The sequence below is a fragment of the Capricornis sumatraensis genome, chromosome 2 (genome assembly GCF_032405125.1).
Source record: "Capricornis sumatraensis isolate serow.1 chromosome 2, serow.2, whole genome shotgun sequence".
Classification (NCBI taxonomy): domain Eukaryota; kingdom Metazoa; phylum Chordata; class Mammalia; order Artiodactyla; family Bovidae; genus Capricornis; species Capricornis sumatraensis.
In genome coordinates this window covers 98,939,977-98,959,909 of record NC_091070.1, presented here as the reverse complement: position 1 = coordinate 98,959,909, position 19,933 = coordinate 98,939,977, and the positions used below count along the sequence as shown (strand labels likewise).

The window sequence follows — 19,933 nt, the reverse complement described above, 5'->3', positions numbered from 1 at the left end:
AGAGGGTTATCTCAGAACAATGCAATTGTATGAGAGAATCCTGTTAATAGTATGATATATACCTTTCTGGAATTTAGTTTTTAAAACAAACCAGAAAAAGACTTAGCAAATGTTTGTGGCATGACTTTCTAATTGAACTTGATTATTTGACTGTATAGCTGATATGGCCAAAGTACAGTTAACAAAAAAAAATACCAATTTGAAGAGTAATTCTTTCAGAAGTTGCTCTGGCTGCTGAGTTAAAAGCAGATTGAGAAAGGAAAGGAAGCAGGAAGAGCAATTTAAAAAATTTTTCAGTGGTCCAAGTGTGAGGTGGTTTTAACTCAGAAAAGATTGTGGTAGTGGAAGTGATGGATGAATACACATTTTGGAAGGAGAGCTAACGGGTTCATAGTGTGAGAGACAGTGTGGATGAACTTTGGAGTTGACATATTAAGTGAGTAGCCATGGCTTTTTACATACTTCATCCATGAGGTGGAGAGAGATGGTCTGGTATCTGTGGGAAGTGTTAAGGTTTCTGTTTCATTAGGTTTGAAAAACCAAGTTGGCAAATGGAAATGTCAGGCAGGCTGCTAGATAGAAGTGTTAGAATTCTACAAGACTGTTCATTACTTTATTTAGGACAGACTGGGCTCTGTCTGCTATTTGATCATGACATCAAAAACCCAAGGTTTGTTGACAATTAAGAAAATATCTGATTGGTGCTGTTAAGAACAGACCTATGTCTGCATTCTGGGCCTCTGAATGTTAGCTTATTACCTCATCTCCATGAACTTCTTAGTGTCATGTATACAACATGGATGATACCATCCTGAAGAGATTTTGCTGAACATTAAGTCAAATCATATATGTCAAGTGACAGCATAAATACTCACAATTGCAATTACTATAATTAGTAAATTCTCCAGGTCTCAGTGTATCCATATAAATAAGTTACTTTATTTCTTTCCCCTTGAAATGGGGAACAGCTGAGAAAAGAGAGCAGGTTGAGGTCACTCACATTAAAACTAGAATTTGAGAATTTAGGAATCTCTAGGAACCACTACCGGAGAAGGCAAGGGCACCCCACTCCAGTTCTCTTGCCTGGAAAATCCCGTGGACGGAGGAGCCTGGTGGGCTGCAGTCCATGGGGTCGCGAAGAGTCAGACACGACCGAGCGACCTCACTTACAATTTTCACTTTCACACATTGGAGAAGGAAATGGCACCCCACTCCAGTGTTCTTGCCTGGAGAATCCCAGGGACAGGGGAGCCTGGTGGGCTGACGTCTGTGGGGTCACACAGAGTCGGACACGACTGACGCGACTTAGCAGCAGCATCAGCAGCAACCACTACAGCTTTTGTTTTTTCTTTTAAGTGAAAACGTAGAGCAGCATCTGAAGAAAGTAATTAAAATTGTTCTTTAAATGTATCAATGTTTGTACGTATATTTAGCATTTAAGATATTTAGTAAATCGCATATCTGTCAGTTACTCCCCTATTCTTGAATTCCTGTGGTCGTGTGCGTCAATTGCCCATATGGAGGTATCCACTGAGGATTTAGAATGTTATGATACATCATTCACACATGATTCACTCATTGTTTTTTTAAATCTCCAATGAAAAACTAGAAAATTGTGTTCACTATTTAATACCAGAGATACACAGTTGTAGAAAATACAAAATCCTCTCTCTTAAAACACATGAACTGAAATATGATTGGATAGAATTTACTTGAATGTGGGAATGGTCCTATCTAGTTTATTTTTCAGCTTCATTGCCAAGACATTGATATTACATATCATTGGGAAACTTAAATGAAATTTCTTTTCTACATGGGTGAATTTTTTTATTCACTGGGATATTTGGAAAAGACATGGAAGTTGAAACAGTAAGTTCTCACAGGTTCAACTTGTGTGTGCATGAAGGCTCAGGCTCCCTCTGGTGGCAATAATGTCTTACTACTTCTACGAGAAACTGAAAGATGAGGTTGTCAGGGTGGAATGATGTAAAACGGAAGTCTGATGCCTTAGATAAAGATTTAGCATGAAGTCCCTGGAAGTGACTCCTGAGTGATCTTCAGCAGCTAGGTTTCTGGGCTCTGTGGTTTTCTAATCTTTCTCTAATTCCAAGAGGGGGAGAGGGAAGGAGGAGAAGATTTAAGACACTGCATAATCATACCTATTCTGACCACTCAGGAATTTGATAAGCAATTACTGAGTTAAGTGCTCTGAATGTTTTAAATAAAGATATTTTATAAAATTGATTGTTTTAGTAACACACTTTCAGCTCTAAATTTCCTTCTATGGCAGTGATCACAAAAATAAGTCAAATGCTGTCAGATGTATTTTTTTCAGCATAATACAGTACACAAAATATAGTAGATTATCGCCTATAATATGGGCTTCCCTGGTGGCTCAGATGGTGAAGAATTCACCTGCAGTGTGGGAGAGCCGGGTTCAGTCTCTGGCTCCCTGGAGAAGGGAATGGCAGCTCACTCCAGTATTCTTGCCTGGAGAATTCCATGGACAGGGGAGCCTGGTGGGTTATAACGGGGTCACGGAGAGTCAGACACAGCTGAGTGAATAACACTCTACTATAATATATAGCACCTATTATATGTTATACTATTTTCTAGATAATATAATTAGAGTGTTTGGGGGATGTAGAAGAAGACTATATGGAAAAAAGAAAAATTATTTCTATGATGTCTTATCAAAGAAATCTCTCTGAAAGGTAAATATTAATTTGAGTTATTGGTATAAGGTGTGTATGAGGGATGTTTTTTGAAAAATATTGGGCTAATATTGGACTGCATGTATGTGTTTTATATACATTGTACCTGTGGAAACTCATGGTTCTATTTTCTTGGAAATTTATTTGGTGAGTTCAAGTAAAACACCTGCATAATTAAGGGCCTTTAAGTTAAGAAAAATGGCTGTTGAAATTCCACAGCTTTCAGAATCCACAAATCAATGTTGAGTTGCACATCATGAGATCATCCTAAATTATTGATGAAATGCATGCAGATGTCAGCATAAAAATTATACAGTTCTCATTAGCATGTAACCTGTGTTTACATTTATTAAATCACAGGTTGTCTAGCAACTGGAGGAAATTAGCATTTTTTTTCTTTTAGCTTTGGGACGTTTCCCTGACTTAATGTTTTTTGAAACTGCTGGCATTTCAGAACTCAGTTTGGTTAAATACATGACTGTTATGGTGCCATAGCATTTAAACATGCAGACTAAATTTCTGAGTCTTTTAGGACCAGTATTTATGTCTGGAAGGACATAATGTTCTTTAAAGATAAGTGCTCAGTAGCTCAGTTGTGCCTGACTCTTTATGACCCTACGGACGGACTGTAGCCCACCAGGCTCCTCTATTCCTATGGTTTTCCAGGCAAGAATACCGGGATAGGTTGTCATATCCTCCTCTAGGGGATCCTCCCAACCCAGGGATAGAACCTGAGTCTCCTGCATTACAAGTGAATTCTTTCCCGCTGAGCCACCGGGGAAGCCCTCTTTTAAGATAACGTTTTTCCAGTTTTTCTGAGATGTGAATGAAAGACGTTTCTTGTGGAATTGCAGCATTAATACCTTTTTAAAAAAATTGAAGTGTCATTGATTTCAGTGTTGTGTTGGTTTCAGGTGTACAGCAAAGTGATTCAGTAACATGTGTGCTGTTTCAGATTCTTGTCCCTTATAGGTTGTTACAAGACACTGAATATAGTTCCCTGTGCTGTGCAGCAGGTCCTTGTTTATTTTATTGATAGCAGTATGTGTGTATTAATCTCAAGCTCTTAATTTATTCCTCCCCCCAATAGTAATATTTTTAAATTTTTAACTGGATGATAATTGCTTTACAATTTTTGTGTTGGTTTCTACTGTACAACAATCTGAATCACCCATAAGTATAAAACATGGAAATAACCTTATTTTTTTTTTTCTTTTCTGATAATTAAGGTAAGAAATTCTCTTGGCTAAAAGAAAAAAAAATCAGACAATATAGGAAAATGTAAATAAGAAAATAAAATTAGGTGCAATTCCAACACTCAGGAATATCTGTTGTTATCAGCTGTTTGTATTTTGCTCACATCTACCACTAGGCCTGGGGTTGGCAGCCTTGGGGAATGTGTCCTCCTTGCCCCTCATTTTGTCATTCTCCTCGCCTCCTCCCTTGTGCTATCAAATTATGCCATTGCCTTCATTCTTCTAAGATTTAACTAGTTCCTGTCTCAGTGTCATTCTCTCTAGCGTTATTCAGCACCCACATAATGGAGCTTTACGATCATTTGCCCTCTTCCTTCCGTCACCAGACTTTGGCTGTTGTACTATGGTATCATACCTTTGACCAGTGGTTTTTACCCTGGGATAGTCTTTCCTCCCAGAGGACATTTGGTGAAGTCTGGAGATGTTTTTGGTTGCCTCACTGGAGGTGTTACTGGCATCTAGGTGTTAAGGCTGTTCAGTTCAGTCCAGTTGCTCAGTCGTGTCCGACTCTTTGCAACCCCATGGACCGCAGTGTGCCAGGCCTCCCTGTCCATAGGTACTAATCGTCCTACAGTGGTCAAGACAGCCCCCAGCAACCACGGATGACATCTGACCCCAGAGTCAGCAGTGGGGGGGCAACATATGCTGTCCTTAGGACAGCCTCAGCACTGCACCGTCCTGAAACAAGCGTGATTCCCAGCAGAATCGCTTCCTAACCTAGATGCTATGTAATACTGAGGATTTTGGGTGACTTCCTGTGAGAATCAGATGCTGGTGTATAATTACAGTGGAACCACCTTTCATCTTTTTGTATATAAACAGAATAATAGTTTAGTGCTTTTCAATGTTAGTACCTTCTCTCTGGCAGTATAGTTCACTGGGCTAATGTATTGTCTAGTGAACTAGATCAGCCACATGTAGGAAAGGCAGATCCCATACAGGAGATTCTTCCAAAGAAGCATTTTAAGTTTTTCAAGCCTACAGTTTTCTTTTTGGTAACAAACTCTGCCTTTAACAATACCGTATTTTATATGTCTGAGACCAAGGCTGCATTCCATTTCCCTTACCTTCTGTGTTTTGACTCCTTTTGAGTGGATTAAAAGGTCTACAGATTTTTTTTTTTCTTTCTCTACAAAGGAAAAAACTATTTAGTCAATTCAGTTGTGAGAAAGTTGTTTATTATATTCTGTGGGCCCAGAAAGACCTACCAGAATGTCTCAGTGGTACCCTTATTAACTGAGAAAAATGAAAGTGATGATAATATCATATGGTGAAAGTGATATTGAGCCCAGAAATGCTGATAAAGATTATAAATTTAAAATTCCACAGGAGAGCATATCAGTGGCTTTGTTTAACTGCAGGCATTTTAATTGTTGGGGTTTAGGTCTTTTCTTTGGGCCTTTGTTAGAACTTGGTTCTCTTGAAAGGACTGGATGAAAGCTTATCGTTTTCTCAGTAGGGGAAAAAAATCATTCTGTGGCAACAGTTGCTGTGATCATAGATTTCTAGTTCTCCCTGCTATTATGGGGACCCCGAACACCCGAATGCTGGCTTTGAATTCCTCATTCTAGAAAGTTAGACATAGTGGTACAGTTTCTATTCAAGTAGTTCTTAGAGGAGAAATTTGTACCGTCTATAGACGGGGTGGGGACGGGCATATGGGAAGGTGGCAGCATGGGCCACAGACATGCTCCAGTCCTTGTGAACCCAGGTCTTCGCCCAGAAATGCAAGGTCAGATGCAGCGAGAAAGGACAGCGAGTCAGCGGCACACGGTCTGCCAGCCTGGCTGCCCCACCTTTTTCCTTCCCCTTGTGGTGTTGCTTCTACTGCGTGATCACAGCTCGCACTGGGACTTCTCCATATTAATACATTAAGGTTAATTCTTTTGATTTAACTGAGAAGTAGTTAGAAGGACCAGAAACAGAAGCCTCAGATCAGTCTTCGTTGTAAAACCACCACTGGAGACTGTAGATTTGCCCCGCTACTGCTAAGCTCTTCGTTAGATGGAGCCCTGGTTGTGGCTGATTTTTATGTCTTGTCTTTTTTTTTTAGTGGACTAGCAGATAAATTGTCTGCTATCTTTGTGCTAACCATCCCACATTAGCTCTCCCTGTTCAGCCTTTCCTTGTCTGGTATCAGCGGGCAGATAAGAACTTCACAGTCTGGAAACTGGTAATATTGTGGCTCTGCTGAAGTTAGAGGTTAGATCGTTGGATGAAGCATGTGTGCTGAGATGAGTGATGTTCTTTCTATTTATAGGAGAAGTCCCGATATCCAAGCAAAAGAAGAGCTATGGAAGCATATCCAGTGAGTACTGTTTTTAAAACTCACGTGGTTTGAAGGCGCATATAAGGACACAGAGAGGCAGCCTAGGGCTGAAGCCTGCGAGGTGGTCTTCACTGCCGTCACTGTGTGGAGCCTGGCACCCAGCGGTGGTGCCTCAGCAGGCAGCCCCACCATCTCTCCTGAGGCCAGTCAGCCTTGCCTGTAAATGAGCCTCAGAGAGGCCAACACTGTGTAAATAAATACCAAGGAAAAGACATCTGCTACAGGAGAGAGAAGCAGATCTTTTTAGGGAGATAGGAGATGCTGGCGAGTCATCTGTATCCTGAATAAAGAAAAACTGCAAGAGGGTAGAAGAGCTACTGAAAAGGTTTTCCTCCCATTTCCCCCTTAAAAACATACTAGTATTTTTTTTTTAAGTTTTATTTATGTCTATGTTTTAGTTTTTGGCTGCAGCATGTGGAATCTTAGTTCCCTGACCAGGGATTGAACTCATACCCCATCATTAGAAGGCAGAGTCCCTTCCCAACACTGTCAAGGAAGTCCCAAATGGACACCAGTTTTCTTACTCTTCATTCCTGGCTTATATCTCTATTAGTTGTATTAACACTGTGTTATAAGACAAGATTCAGTTCAGCTCAGTCGCTTGGTTGTGTCTGACTCTTTGCTACTCCATGAACCGCAGCACGCCAGGCCTCCCTGTTCATCACCAACTCCCGGAGCTTACTCAAACTCATGTCCATCGAGTCGGTGATGCCATCCAAACATCTCATCCTCTGTCGTCCCCTTCTCCTCCTGCCTCCAGTGTTTCCCAGCATCAGGGTCTTTTCCAGTGAGTCAGTTCTTTGCATCAGGTGACCAAAGTATTGGAGTTTCAGCTTCAGCATCCGTCCTTCCAGTGAACACTCAGGACTGATCTCCTTTAGGATGGACTATCTCCTTGCAGTCCAAGGGGCTCTCCAGTCTTCTCCAGCACCACAGTTGAAAAGCATCAATTCTTTGGTGCTCGGATTTCTTTAGAAAAGAAGGGTTTTCTTTTTCTTAAAGAAAGCTGAGACAAGATTAGAAAGGTGAAAACTCACCTGCCAACTGTAAATGGTGTTCGTATTTATGTGAAAACTTTCATTCTCTTGCTCATTCCCTTCTAGAAAGGAGCTTGTGGATCCATCTGGACTGTCAGAAGAACAATTAAAAGAGATTCCATACACTAAGATAGAGTATGTCTTTGAAAACCTTTCTTAAAAAGTTTTATTAATATTTGTAAATGAGTAATCCATTCTTACTCTCCAGAGGTGTTCCTTTCAGTGCTTTGTCTTAACATTTTAACTAAAAGTAAAAATAACTTTAGTAGAAAAGGGTGTATTATAATTAATTATTGTCATTCTACACTGAGGTCACTCTCTGTGCTATAGACTGTAAAGGGGTATGGGGATTTTCAGCTTCGCTCAGGGTTGGTATCCCTAAGCAAGCATTAGTCAAGGGTCAACTGTATGATAAAGTTTTATTTGCATGTTATGATGGAGGTAGTTTTCTTTTGTTAACTTGTGAAATGAAAGCCATTTAGGCTTTCCAAGCTCAGAGAGATCAAGTTTTTAAAACTCTCAGTTATATTCCTTCACAGTTACAATATTAAAGAAAACCCCAGCTCAGTCCCATTCTGACTTCTGGCGTGTTTGTCTCCGTGGTTTGTCTGCTTGTTCAGGACTCAAGGTGACCCAGTCCGCATCCGGCATTCTCATTCACCGAGAAGCCACCGCCAGCATCGCAGGTCCCAGTGCTCAGATGGAGAGCGGTCCGTGCTCTCAGAAGTGAAGTAAGTGGGCAGGCGTGAGTACGCCGTCACCATCACAGCTCCAGGGAGCAGAGCACAGAACTGTCTGCAGTGATAGGAATGTTCTGTGTCTGTGGACATGGAGTATTTGGAATGTGGCTTATGTGACCTAGAAACTAGAAACCTAATATTTGTAATTTTAATTAATTTAAACTTAAGCAGCAATGTGTGGCTGGTGGCAACCATATTGGATAGCACAGACGTAGACTATAATTACACTGAATTATGGCCTTCCAAGGGCTTCCCAGCTGGCTCTAGTGGTCAAACAAACAAACACAACCTGCCTGCCAATGCAGGGGATATAAGAAACACAGGTTTGATCCCTGGGTCGGGAAGATTCCCTGGAGGAGGGTATGGGAACCCACTCCAGTATTCTTGCCTGGAGAACCCCATGGACAGCAGAGCCTGGCCGGCTACAGTCCATAGGGTCGCATAAAGTCGCACACGAATGAAGTGACTTAGCATGCATGCATTGCCCTTCCAAGCTATGCACTGAAGCTTTTAGAAGGCAGAAAAAATGCACGAGCTATTCTATTTTGAATAATAAATGCATCCATATTAGAGAGAAACTGGCATAACAGTTTCTTTTTGAATCAATGGCATTTTATCTTTTCTTTTACTATAGCAAATATTACGTGTTACAGTAGTTTGTTTCTTTGTGTTCTTTAGTGTTTCTTTTGAGAAAAGTATCCGTATTTCAGCTTAACACAATAAGTGCTATATTTTAAATGAATGTGTGAACAAAATAATTACTCATCCATTTATGAAAGTGCTGTCTGTGTGTTAGTCACTCAGTCATGTCTGACTCTTTATGATATCATGGTCTGTAGCCCGTCAGGCTCCTCTGTCCATGGAATTGTCCAGGCAAGAATAATGGAGTGTGTTGTCATTTCCTCCTCCAGGGGATCTTCCAAACCCAGGGATTGAATCTGGGTCTCCTGCACTGCAAGCAGATTCTTTACCACCGAGCCACCAGGGAGCCCCATGGAAATTCATGTACTTGATATTGCAGGGTAGAAATGTTAACCATTAAACTCAGAATTAAGGCTCAAAACTAAAATAAACATTAATAAATTGGGGATAGACTAGCCCATCGGAGAAAGATATAGGTTAGGTTTTTGTTTTTTTAATTTTTTGTTTGCTTGTAAAATATAGAACATTGCTGTCCATAGCTCCACAGCTGTTTTTTTTTTGTTTTTTTTTTTTAATGAAAAAGAATACATGGCCAATAAGTATTTCTTTAGGAACAAATCAAAAAGCCATTTATACACACATCACAGTACTTAAAATTTATTCTTGGTTTTTCTATTTATTTGCTGTGATTTGAGGTAAGTTACTTAACCCATTGAACTTAATTCAAAAACATTTATTAAATGCCTCACTGTGTAAAGCACTGTAGTAGTAACTATAAGGAACGCAAGATATGTAAAACCTGTTTATTTTGCTATAGCCTTTTTCCAACTCAAATTGTCCTTCTAGGTACTGTCTCAGTCATTAATTCTAAAACTCACTCTCTGCAGTTCAAAAACCGACCTTGTACCTCCACTTCCTGTGACCCGTTCTTCAGATGCTCAGGGTTCTGGTGGTTCCACAGTTCATCAGGTAGGAAATAATCAGGTTTTAAGTGGGTATTGTATTGATGACGAGGTTCCACGTTTAAAAAAAATAGCATGTATAAAACGTGGAAGGAGAAGGAAGGAAGGGTGTGTGGTCAAGACAAGGCACAACCTGGAAAGTTCAAAGTGACAGCTAGAGGTAGTGTAAACTCTAAAGTGAGAATTGGGGCAAAGCCAATGAAAACAAAGATTGGAAGTTGTTTTTTTTTTTGAGTCAGAGAAATAAGGATAAGGGGACCCGTGTTCTGTTGTTAACTGATAGCAGGCAGAATTACTGAAGTCCTGTTTTATTGCCATTTTATTTCTGTCTTCTCAGTCAAGGAGAGTTACACTTGTTCTGGAGATGTATTAAAAATGTGGTCAAAGAGGAATTCAAGGACATTGCAAAGCATCTAGCTTCCTTAACAAAATCAATTTAACACTCGGCTGAATTAGATAGCTATACCAGAGGAACGCTGTAGCAAACAAAGTGTTTGACATCATCTCTCACTGTATATTTAACAAGATAGAAAAAAATGGAGGCTATATAAGCTTACTGGATAGATTTGTATCTGTGATGTTTATAATGGATCAGTATCAGCTTGTTGTTCGCAGTGGATTGTTTGGATCATGGATCCCTTTGAAAGGCAATTATAACTACTATCTTTTCCCCATAAAAATGTGTGTAAGCGTGTATTTCAAGCACATAAGCATACGATTCAGGAAGTTCATGGACAATCTTAAGAACCCTGACTTCAGTGTATCTGTCATTCACTGTGCTTAACTTGATTCATTTTTGTTGATGACTTGAGCAAGGACCAGTTTTCTGTTGATGCTGACAAAGCTGTTAAACTGTTGCATTCAAATATGCCAGCAAATTTGGAAAACTCAGCAGTGGTCACAGGACTGGAAAAGGTCAGTTTTCATTCCGCCTCCAAAGAAAGGCAATGCCCAGGAATGTTCAAACTATTGCACAGTTGCACTCATCTCACACACAGGTAAAGTAATGCTCAAAATTATCCAGACCAGACTTCAACAGTATGTGAACCGTGAACTTCCAGATGTTCAAGCTGAATTTAGAAAAGGCAGAGGAACCAGAGATCAAATTGCCAACTTTTGCTGGATCATCGAAAAAGCAAGAGAGTTCCAGAAAAATATCTACTTCTGCTTTATTTTATATGCCAAAGTCTTTGATCAGACCACCTGACCTGCCTCCTAAAAATCTGTTGTCAAGAAGCAACAGTTAGAACTGGACATGGGAAAAGACTGGTTCCAAATAGGAAAAGGAGTACGTCAAGGCTGTATATTGTCACCCTGCTTATTTAACTTATATGCAGAGTACATCATGTGAAACGCTGGGCTGGAGGATGCACAAGCTGGAAACAAGATTGCCAGGAGAAATATCAATAACCTCAGGTATGTAGATGACACCACCCTTATGGCAGAAAGCAGAGAAGACTAAAGAGCCTCTTGATGAAAGTGAGAGTGAAAAAGTTGGCTTAAAACTCCACATTCAGAAAACTAAGATCATGGCATCTGGTCCCATCACTTCATGGCAAATAGATGGGGAAACAATGGAAACAGTGAGAGACTTTATTTTTTTGGGCTCCAAAATCACTGCAGATGGTGACTGCAGTCATGAAATTAAAAGACACTTGCTCCTTGGAAGAAAAGCTATGACCAACCTAGACAGCGTGTTAAAAAGCAGAGACATTACTTTGCCAGTAAAGGTCTGTCTAGTCAAAGGTATGGTTTTTCCAGTAGTCATGTATGGATGTGAGAGTTGGACTATAAAGGAAGCTGAGTGCCGAAGAATTGATGCTTTTGAACCGTGGTGTTGGAATGGGAAAGATTGAAGGTGGGAGAAGGGGACAACAGAGGATGAGATGGTTGGGTGGCATCACCAACTCGATGAACATGAGTTTGGGTAAACTCTGGGAGTTGGTGATGGACAGGATAGCCTGGCGTGCTGCAGTCCATGGGGTCGCAAAGAGTCAGAGATGACTGAGTGATTGAATTGAACTGAACTGAACTGAGCAAGGACAGTAAAAGCCTGTGCCAATTTAGGTTAGGTTCCCTAGGAAGAGATTCTGTGATGGAGGTTTGCATTCGGGAAGTTAATTGGAAAGTGCTTTTAGGATCAATACTTGTTGGGGTATAAAAGATAGGCAAGAGTTGAACTGAGTGGTACAAGCCCCAGTAAAGGCATCAGATGGTCCCATGGGGAGTTCTGGAGCCAAGATGGCCCTTCTGATCCTCCCACCTGGAGATGAGGGGGCTGAACCTTAAACACTCACCATGTAGCAAGTGACTGGATAAAGGGCGCCCTGGGAGGGGGTCCTGACCATGGATGAGGTGGCCTTCTCAGCCCAGGGTGGGGCTCAGTTTTGAGCTGTATGGCAGCTGTCTCTTCAAGCTGCTGGGGAATGACTGCCTCAGTCTGAAATAGAGATCTGCGTGGTTAACCACAGCTTCCACTAAAATCTGCATAATTTTTGATTAATCTGGGAGAGCTAATAGGTTGTCCAAACAATTTAAGTCAATAGCAATTAAAAAAAATGACATTCATGACTAGTAGTTTAGACTTCACCTTCAGACAGGACCTGCGCTGGTGTCTCTTTTTTCTCCACACACCACTTGTGTGGCTTTGAACGTTGTTAAACTTCTAAACTAAATTTCTTTGGAATATGGATGATAACTACTTCTTGAAGTTGCTAGGAGGATTAATAAGCACTGTTATTTTTCAGAGCTTTTTTTTTTTTGTCTTAAATTTAAGTTGGCTTCAATACAAATGAGAATTTCATTGTATTTCTGCTTTGTCAACTAGACTCTCTAAGTCACTCAGTCGTGTCTGACTCTTTGCAACCCCATGGTCTATACAGTCCATGGAATTCTCTAGGCCAGAATACTGGAGTGGGTAGCCTTTCCCTTCTCCAGGGCATCTTCACAACCCAGGAGTCAAACCCCGGTCTCCCACATTGCAGGCGGATTCTTCGCCAGCTGACCACCAGGGAAGCCCTAGAATACTGAAATGGATAACCTGTCCCTTCTCCAGGGGATCTTCCTGACCCAGGAATTGAACCGGGGTCTCCTGCATTATAGGCGAATTCTTCACCAACTGAGCTATAAAGGAAGCCCCCAATCACCACTTAGGAATCTCAAGAAACTTACAGGAAATGTTGAAAGAATAGCTATCACTTTGCTGCACACAGGAACAACTCATATGCATCTTCTGATCAATGGCACTGAATCTAAGGTTGTCTCTGGGACACCTTTGATACTGAATTCAATAAGTATCTAGGGAGCACATCTAAGGAATGACAAGGCACTCACTGGAGCAGTCAGCAAACTACAGCCCATAGCATAAATTTAGTTTGCAGCTGGCAATGGCACCCCACTCCAGTACTCTTGCCTGGAAAATCCCATGGACGGAGGAGCCTGGTAGGCTGCAGTCCATGGGGTCGCTAAGAGTCGGGCACGACTTAGAACTTCACTTTCACTTTCATGCATTGGAGAAGGAAATGGCAACCCACTCCAGTGTTCTTGCCTGGAGAATCCCAGGGACGGGGGACCCTGATGGGCTGCAACTGAAGCGACTTAGTGTAGCAGCTGCTTCTGTACAGTCCAGGAGCTAATTGCTTTTGTTTTTAAAGGGTTGTTTGCAGGGAGGGAAAAACAGTATGCACCAGAGACAGGCGGAGTCTATGACCTTGCCCTTGATAGAAGATGGTGACTCTTGGCCTTGACACATAACAGTAAACAGGTGAAACAAAACCAAAAACTAGGTAAGCATTATGAAGAAACAAAGGTCTGAGTTAGAAAATAGACAGGTGACCTCACTTTAGATAGATATGGCCATCTCAGAAAGTAACCTGGAAAATTGAAACTCGCAGGTGAGAAGGAGCCAACCATGTGAGTACTCGTGGAAGGCTGATGGAAGCAGAAGGAAGAGCATGGTAAAACATGCTGAGGCTGGGAAGGGCCTGGGTGTTTGAGGTCTGAGCCCAGTGAAGGGGAAGGAGGGCAGATAACACAGAGCCTTAGATGCCGTGGGAAAAGAGTGTGTTTGGATTTCGTTCTGTATCATTCTTTGTGCCAAAAGGAAATTGCTGATCTGGTTGCCATGTGGAAAAAGGATGCAGGTGACATGGGGAACTGGGAAAGTTGCATTTCCTAAGTTCCACGATGATGCCAGAGTTCTGCCAGTGGCCTGGCCAGCCTACATCTCATCTCACTTTTTATGAAGGCTGGTTAAAGTGGGATGGATTTGGAACTTTGATTCATTTCCCTTAAGGTTTGCAGGCAGAAGAGAGGGGTTCAATGCCTAACAAACTTAAACGGTAGTGATTCTTCTGCTGTCTTAACGCTATATTCCCTTGCCCTGACTCATGCTCTGGTGTCCTCCTCCTACCCCTCTGGTTATCTAAAACTCTGCTATCCCAAACAGGTGTTTGGCTCCAAAATTAGCTTGATTTGTACTCCCTATGCTCAGCAAAATCATTCCATCAGTGCTTTGAATATGAGTAAAATTAAGCCAGTCCCGCAACAGATAAAAGACAACTTTTTTAGAGGGTGGCTTCAGTCCAGAGGAATCCCAGAATAATAGAATTCTGGAGTGTAGCTCATTATGTGTGGGGAGATACTTTTGGGGAAGTAAATATGCTTGTTTAGCGCAGATCTACTGACAGCTTAGGCCATCTATAAGGCAACGGCACCCCACTCCAGTCCTCTTGCCTGGAAAATCCCATGGACGGAGGAGCCTGGTGGCCTGCAGTCCATGGGGTCGCAAAGGGTCGGACACAACCGAGCGACTTCACTTTCACTTTTCCCTTTCACCCACTGGAGAAGGAAATGGCAACCCACTCCAGTGTTCTTGCCTGGAGAATCCCCGGGACGGGGGAGCCTGGTGGGCTGTCGTCTATGGGGTCGCACAGAGTCGGACACGACTGAAGCGGCTTAGCAGCAGCAGCAGCCCAGAAGGCACGAGTAGGCCGGCTTGTTAGGCAGGGGCCACTGCGGCCTCCCCGCGGCTGTGGGGGGCGCACGCGAGCCTCGAGCGGCAGCCCTGGGTGTGGCGCTCAGTCCTCACTCCCGCTTCTCCTTGAGGGGCCCCCCGCCCCAGCCGCCAGGGAGCTCCAGCCCTCAGGGATGAGGACACCCAGGGCATTGTGTTGGAGGAGTTTCTTCAGTGACTACTGAAAATATAATCAGGGAAGATTAAAAATTATCCCAAACTCCCCTTTCTCTTCATCTCTCTGCCTCTCCTCTGAAGAGAGGCCTGAGAGGCTGGGTTAGCCTCTCAGTAGAAAAGACACTTAATTGGGGGAAATGGATTGAGATTTATTACTAACTTTCTTAAACAAAATTTGTTATGCACATATAACTTTTTAAGATTTAAACACATTTATCCTAATTATTTAAATAAAGGGAATATTGGTACAGCCTGGTATCACACACTTTTCCTAAATATAACTTGATGACTTAGTTATTTCTAATGTGTTAATTAAATTTACTTGGCTGTAGTTTCTTCTCTGAATCTTACTCTTTTTTCAAATATTGTTTTCCAGAGAAGAAACGGGTCTAAAGATAGCCTGATTGAAGAAAAATCTCAGACATCTACAAGCAATATGGCTGGAAAACACACAGCAAAAACAATAAAAACTATCCAAGCTTCACGCCTCAAGATAGAGACTTAATCCCACTGGGCTTGGGATGGGGGTGGGGAGGGTATGTGTGCCACCTTTACTTTGAAACTGTGAATTATAATTATTGAAATATCTTGGACCTGCAGAAATGTTTCTTCAGAAGAAAGTAATGGAGTCTATTGCGTCTTTTAAAGGTTTAATTACAGTATATTTGTGCCTAAGGGCCTTTTTATTTGGTAACTGGAAAGATAGTAGTCTTATAAAACCTTTTTCATTTGATGCCATGTTTACCTTCCTGGAAACTCCCAAGCATCTTGTCTGCCACCATCAAGACCAGAGGCTTCAGATCAAAGTTCTGGAAGCCTGGACTGTGGCCAGGTAGCTATGCAGCAGTGCACTAAGGGGAATGAAAAGATTCTTCCCTGCTCTAGGTAGATCTCTGCCTGTGCACAAATGTGTGACTTAGAGATCACTTTCACACTGCAGATATTTTTATTCACATTAATGTTCTTTGTAATACTGTATTTTGTGGCATTAAGTTTCATTGGCTATTTGCAAATGTTAAAAAAAAAAAGTGCTGCTTTTAATTTCTAGTGTCCTTGTCTGGTGCTGTCAGAAGTTATGTGCGGATTTCACTTGACCTCAGCTTATGAATTCATGACCTTCATCCTGAAAGGTCTGCCTGGCTAACTCTTCCAAAACACTATTTCAGACCTTTCTCTTGGCAGATGACTGCAGTCTACAGGGAAGACATGTTCCTACAGGAGCTTTCATCTTCCGCTGATACAAAAGACAGACCTCGTCATGGCTGCCATCAACCCATGTCCTTCCTTTTCTCCTGTCACTCTACCTGACATGCCCTGGAGCCCAGCTCCCTCAGCCTTCTCATCCCTGCTGCCTCATGTATTTAACCTCTTCCTGTCAGCTAGTAAAGACAGCCAAATCTCACAACCAGACCCTTCTCCAGTTACATGTGCTCAACTGATCTCCTAATGTGCTATCTCCAACCATCTCAAATATGGATTCTTCCCCACTGTTCCACTAAAGCAGACCTCAGACATGACTTTCACGTCACCAAATCACAAGGTTAACTTTCAAGCTATCCTGCAGTATTTTTTACTTTAATGCATTTCTCACTGCTCCTGCCATTCTGTCCTTTCCAGCTCCCCCTATTCTACATCAGTAATTGAGTCTCTAAAATCTAGACCCTCATGGACCACACTTATTCCCGTGGCCAAGTTTTATTCACATAGCTTAGACTACAGACTTCCCTCGTGGCTCAGTCTGCCTACAATGCGGGAGACCCAAGTTTGACTCCTGGGTTGGGAAGATCTGCTGGAGAAGGGAAAGGCTACTCACTCCAATATTCTGGCCTGGAGAATTTCATGAACTGTACAGGCCATGGGGTCACAAAGAGTTGGACACAAGTGAGTGACTTTCACTTTCTTTCAGACTACAGACCAGTGTAGTATCAAGGAGTCACTTAGATTTCTAAGGCAATTGAAATAGACTAGCTCAAAAAGCTGCTCCCCTAGCTCATCTTGTGAATGTACAAGACTGCACACCTAGCAATCATTACCATCATCATTACGGACATATCCTTCATTACTAACTCCTGGCTGCTATAGTTTTAACTCTCCCTCTTTCCTAACTTTACCACCACCCTTCTCCAAGGTGGTCAGCTCTGGCACAGACAGAATATGGCATACAGTAGTAGCCTCCAGTTGGCCCACGGCACTGCTTTTCTTGCAAATGTACATTTCCATCATGGCTTTCCCTTGCTTTAAACAGAGCCTTAAGTGATCTGCCCCTTTTTGATCTTTCAGTGAAAGAATGCTATGTTCTAGCAGTTAAATCATAAGACACAAACCTCCAAGAAACACATTATTTTATTTACAGTCCCACTGTTTTATATGTACATTTATGGGCTGTCCAAAAGCACTTTTTTTTTTTTAAACAATCCTGGAAATTTTAAATACTCTAAGCAGCTCCTGAAGATCAAGTTGTCAAATTCCTCACCAAGGACAGCCTAAAAGAAAAAATAAGGCGCTCAATTTGACAAGTGAACATTTACTTCAAGACTTATAAACTCAGTATGCTTCTTTCCTGGATTAAGTCATGCACTTCTGGACTTCATACATCAACAGAAAACATGCTTGAGAGCTGGCCAAGTGGTTTTTCAAATTTTAGCTACTACGCATAAAACCATGTGAAGATTTCATGATAAATGGGATGAGGGTATCCCATTTGCAGTTAACAATCTGTTTACAGCAGTACTAATATTAATGAACTAGTAACAATTATAAACTAATACCCACCAGAGAAGGACCCCCATCTAGAAAGATAAAATTCACATTACTGTTAACTGCTGTTATGACAACTATCAATAATTCAAAACTATCACCCTACCTTAGGTCATCTTCACGCTTCCAGATAGTTAAGTATTCAGCTGGCAGCAGTCTATGCTTCAGCGTCCATCTTTCACCTGAACAAAAATTAAAACCGGTTAAGAGAAAGGTACACTTAACTTTGCAGAATCAAAACTACATGTGTAAATACTATGAGTGTATGTTACTTACGCAGCTCCTACACCAAAGACATCAAATACAAGGGCAGGAAAAAAAGCTGCGAAAGTGTTTTGTGTACGCCTTTTTTGACACCACATCCACTAGTTTCCAAAAGTGAATGGGCAACACAAAGGCTAGAAAACCGCATAAGGAATGCTGCGTGGCGCCGAGGTGCTAACCCTAAGACAAAAGGGCCGAGATTCACTGTTCTGAGGGGAACTAAGCCCAGTTGTACATTTTCTTCTACGACTCAGAATCCAACTGGATAAGGAACGCTTAATTACTCTACTAGATGGCTAAAATATTAAAATCTCGAGGCAACTGATCCTTTCTGTAAGAACATGAAAACTCACCTGCAAGGATGGTGCTGCTCATTTCCGCCAAATTCTGCACCATGACATAGTTATCAAGATCTACACCTGAAATGACACTCTCGCGTTGACCCGATTTCACACCACAGGGTCGGCATACGTGCTGTTACACGATGAAGCCTTTCCCTTTCACACGCACAAAATCCCCTCATTGGATATTCCCTGACACACAGTCGATGAACTCAAAAGCCCCCACCCCCATCGCCCCGTCTCCTGGCATGGAAAAGCAGACTCGGGGCCGCTTGGAGCCTCCTGAGGTCTCAACGACAACGTGGCGGAGGCCAAAGCAGGCCGCTGCCCTCCACGCGTTCAGGTGCCGGGAGCATCTTGCCCGGCCCGCTTGCGGCAGCAGCCTCCCAAGACTCAGGGAGGCCGCAGGGTCCTGCCCGGCGCCCGGGCCCTCAGAGGGCTGGCTGCGGGACGACCCGAGCCATCCGAACCTCTAGCTAAGAACACCCCCACCGCGAGCCGAGGCCAGAAAGGATGCGCCGCCTTCCCACAATGCTTTTCTACGACTGGAAGGACCCACTGCTGGAGGGGTGCGAGGAGCACGGACCGCACCATCGACATCCGCGCCCTCGCCAGACGCCGCCGTGTGGCCGGAGGGCGAATTGCCCCGTGATTGGCAGAGGGGCGGGGCGGCACGGGCAGAGTTGTGAGGGGCGCGGCTGCTCTCCCCGGGCGCCCGCCGGTGGAGCCCAGCGAGCGGCTCTTTCTGCGGGAGGGCAGTTCTTTCCCAGTGTGGATACTCAACCACCCCTCCTCCCAGTGTCAAGAGCACGCGGTCAGCGCTGAGCTGCGGGTGTAGTCCAGAGGACCGGAGACTTCGTGTTCTGACGAGGAGAGGCAGAGCTCACCGTCTCCAGCTGAGGAAGAGTAAGGTCGTTAATTCCAGAAATATTTATTGCATATATACTATGCTTCACGCTCTATTCTAAATGCCTGAGAACCAGGTGTGAATGAGACAGAATTCCTGTCTTACAGTCTGTTTCTGTGAGAAAGACACGAAACAGGTAACGTGCACCCCGTAAGTTCATCAGTGTTAAGTGCCAAGACGGAAACAAAGGAGGCGAAAATGTCATAGAGCCTCGCAGTCCGGTAGGAATCGAGTGCGAACCACGAATGTCTTAAATCTTAGAAATGCACGTTAAAAGAACAAGTTAGGAGAAGGAAATGGCACCCCACTCCAGTATTCTTGCCTAGAGAATCCCAGCGACAGAGGAGCCTGGTGGGCTGCCGTCTATGGGGTCGCACAGAGCCGGACACGACTGATGCGACTTAGCATGCGTGCATGCATGCATTGGAGAAGGAAATGGCAACCCAATCCAGTATTCTTGCCTGGAGAATCCCAGGGACAGAGGAGCCTGGTGGGCTTCTGTCTACAGGGTCGCACAGAGTCGGACACGACTGATGCGACTTAGCAGCAGCAGCATAGAACTGAGGGGCTGGGAATGGATGGCTAGGGAGGTGACAGCTTAAAGATACGGGGTTTCTTTTTGAGATGAAAATGTTCTGAATGGTGATGGTTGCATGTATCTGTGAATATGTCTAAAAACCACTGAATCACATACTTTAAATGGGTGCATTGTATGATGTCAATTATATCTCAATAAAACCTTTTTTAAGTTAAAAAAAAAGGAACAAATTAAATTCAGAGTTGCAACCTGTGC

The 19,933-nt window shown here is 42.8% G+C and overlaps 1 protein-coding gene, 1 long non-coding RNA gene and 1 other non-coding gene across 3 annotated transcripts in view; 1 reads left to right on the top strand and 2 right to left on the bottom strand.

Annotated features, from left to right (window-relative positions):
* Positions 1-15,376, top strand: part of EPB41L4A (erythrocyte membrane protein band 4.1 like 4A) — a 281,882-nt gene extending 266,506 nt beyond the window's left edge. The window contains exons 19-23 of the mRNA XM_068964938.1: positions 6,231-6,278; positions 7,403-7,471; positions 7,957-8,067; positions 9,606-9,687; positions 15,248-15,376. Coding sequence (XP_068821039.1) covers positions 6,231-6,278; positions 7,403-7,471; positions 7,957-8,067; positions 9,606-9,687; positions 15,248-15,376 — 439 coding nt within the window. The remainder of the gene's footprint in view (positions 1-6,230; positions 6,279-7,402; positions 7,472-7,956; positions 8,068-9,605; positions 9,688-15,247) is intronic.
* A 1,844-nt stretch (positions 15,377-17,220) lies between these two features.
* Positions 17,221-18,722, bottom strand: LOC138074292 (uncharacterized). Its single transcript, XR_011144444.1, has 3 exons — positions 18,246-18,722; positions 17,735-17,810; positions 17,221-17,354 (listed from the first exon to the last, which is right to left on the bottom strand). It is a non-coding gene; the product is annotated as an uncharacterized lncRNA (long non-coding RNA).
* Positions 17,892-18,028, bottom strand: LOC138074751 (small nucleolar RNA SNORA13). The gene has a single exon (XR_011144563.1). It is a non-coding gene; the product is annotated as a small nucleolar RNA SNORA13 (small nucleolar RNA).
* Positions 18,723-19,933: the final 1,211 nt, after the last annotated feature.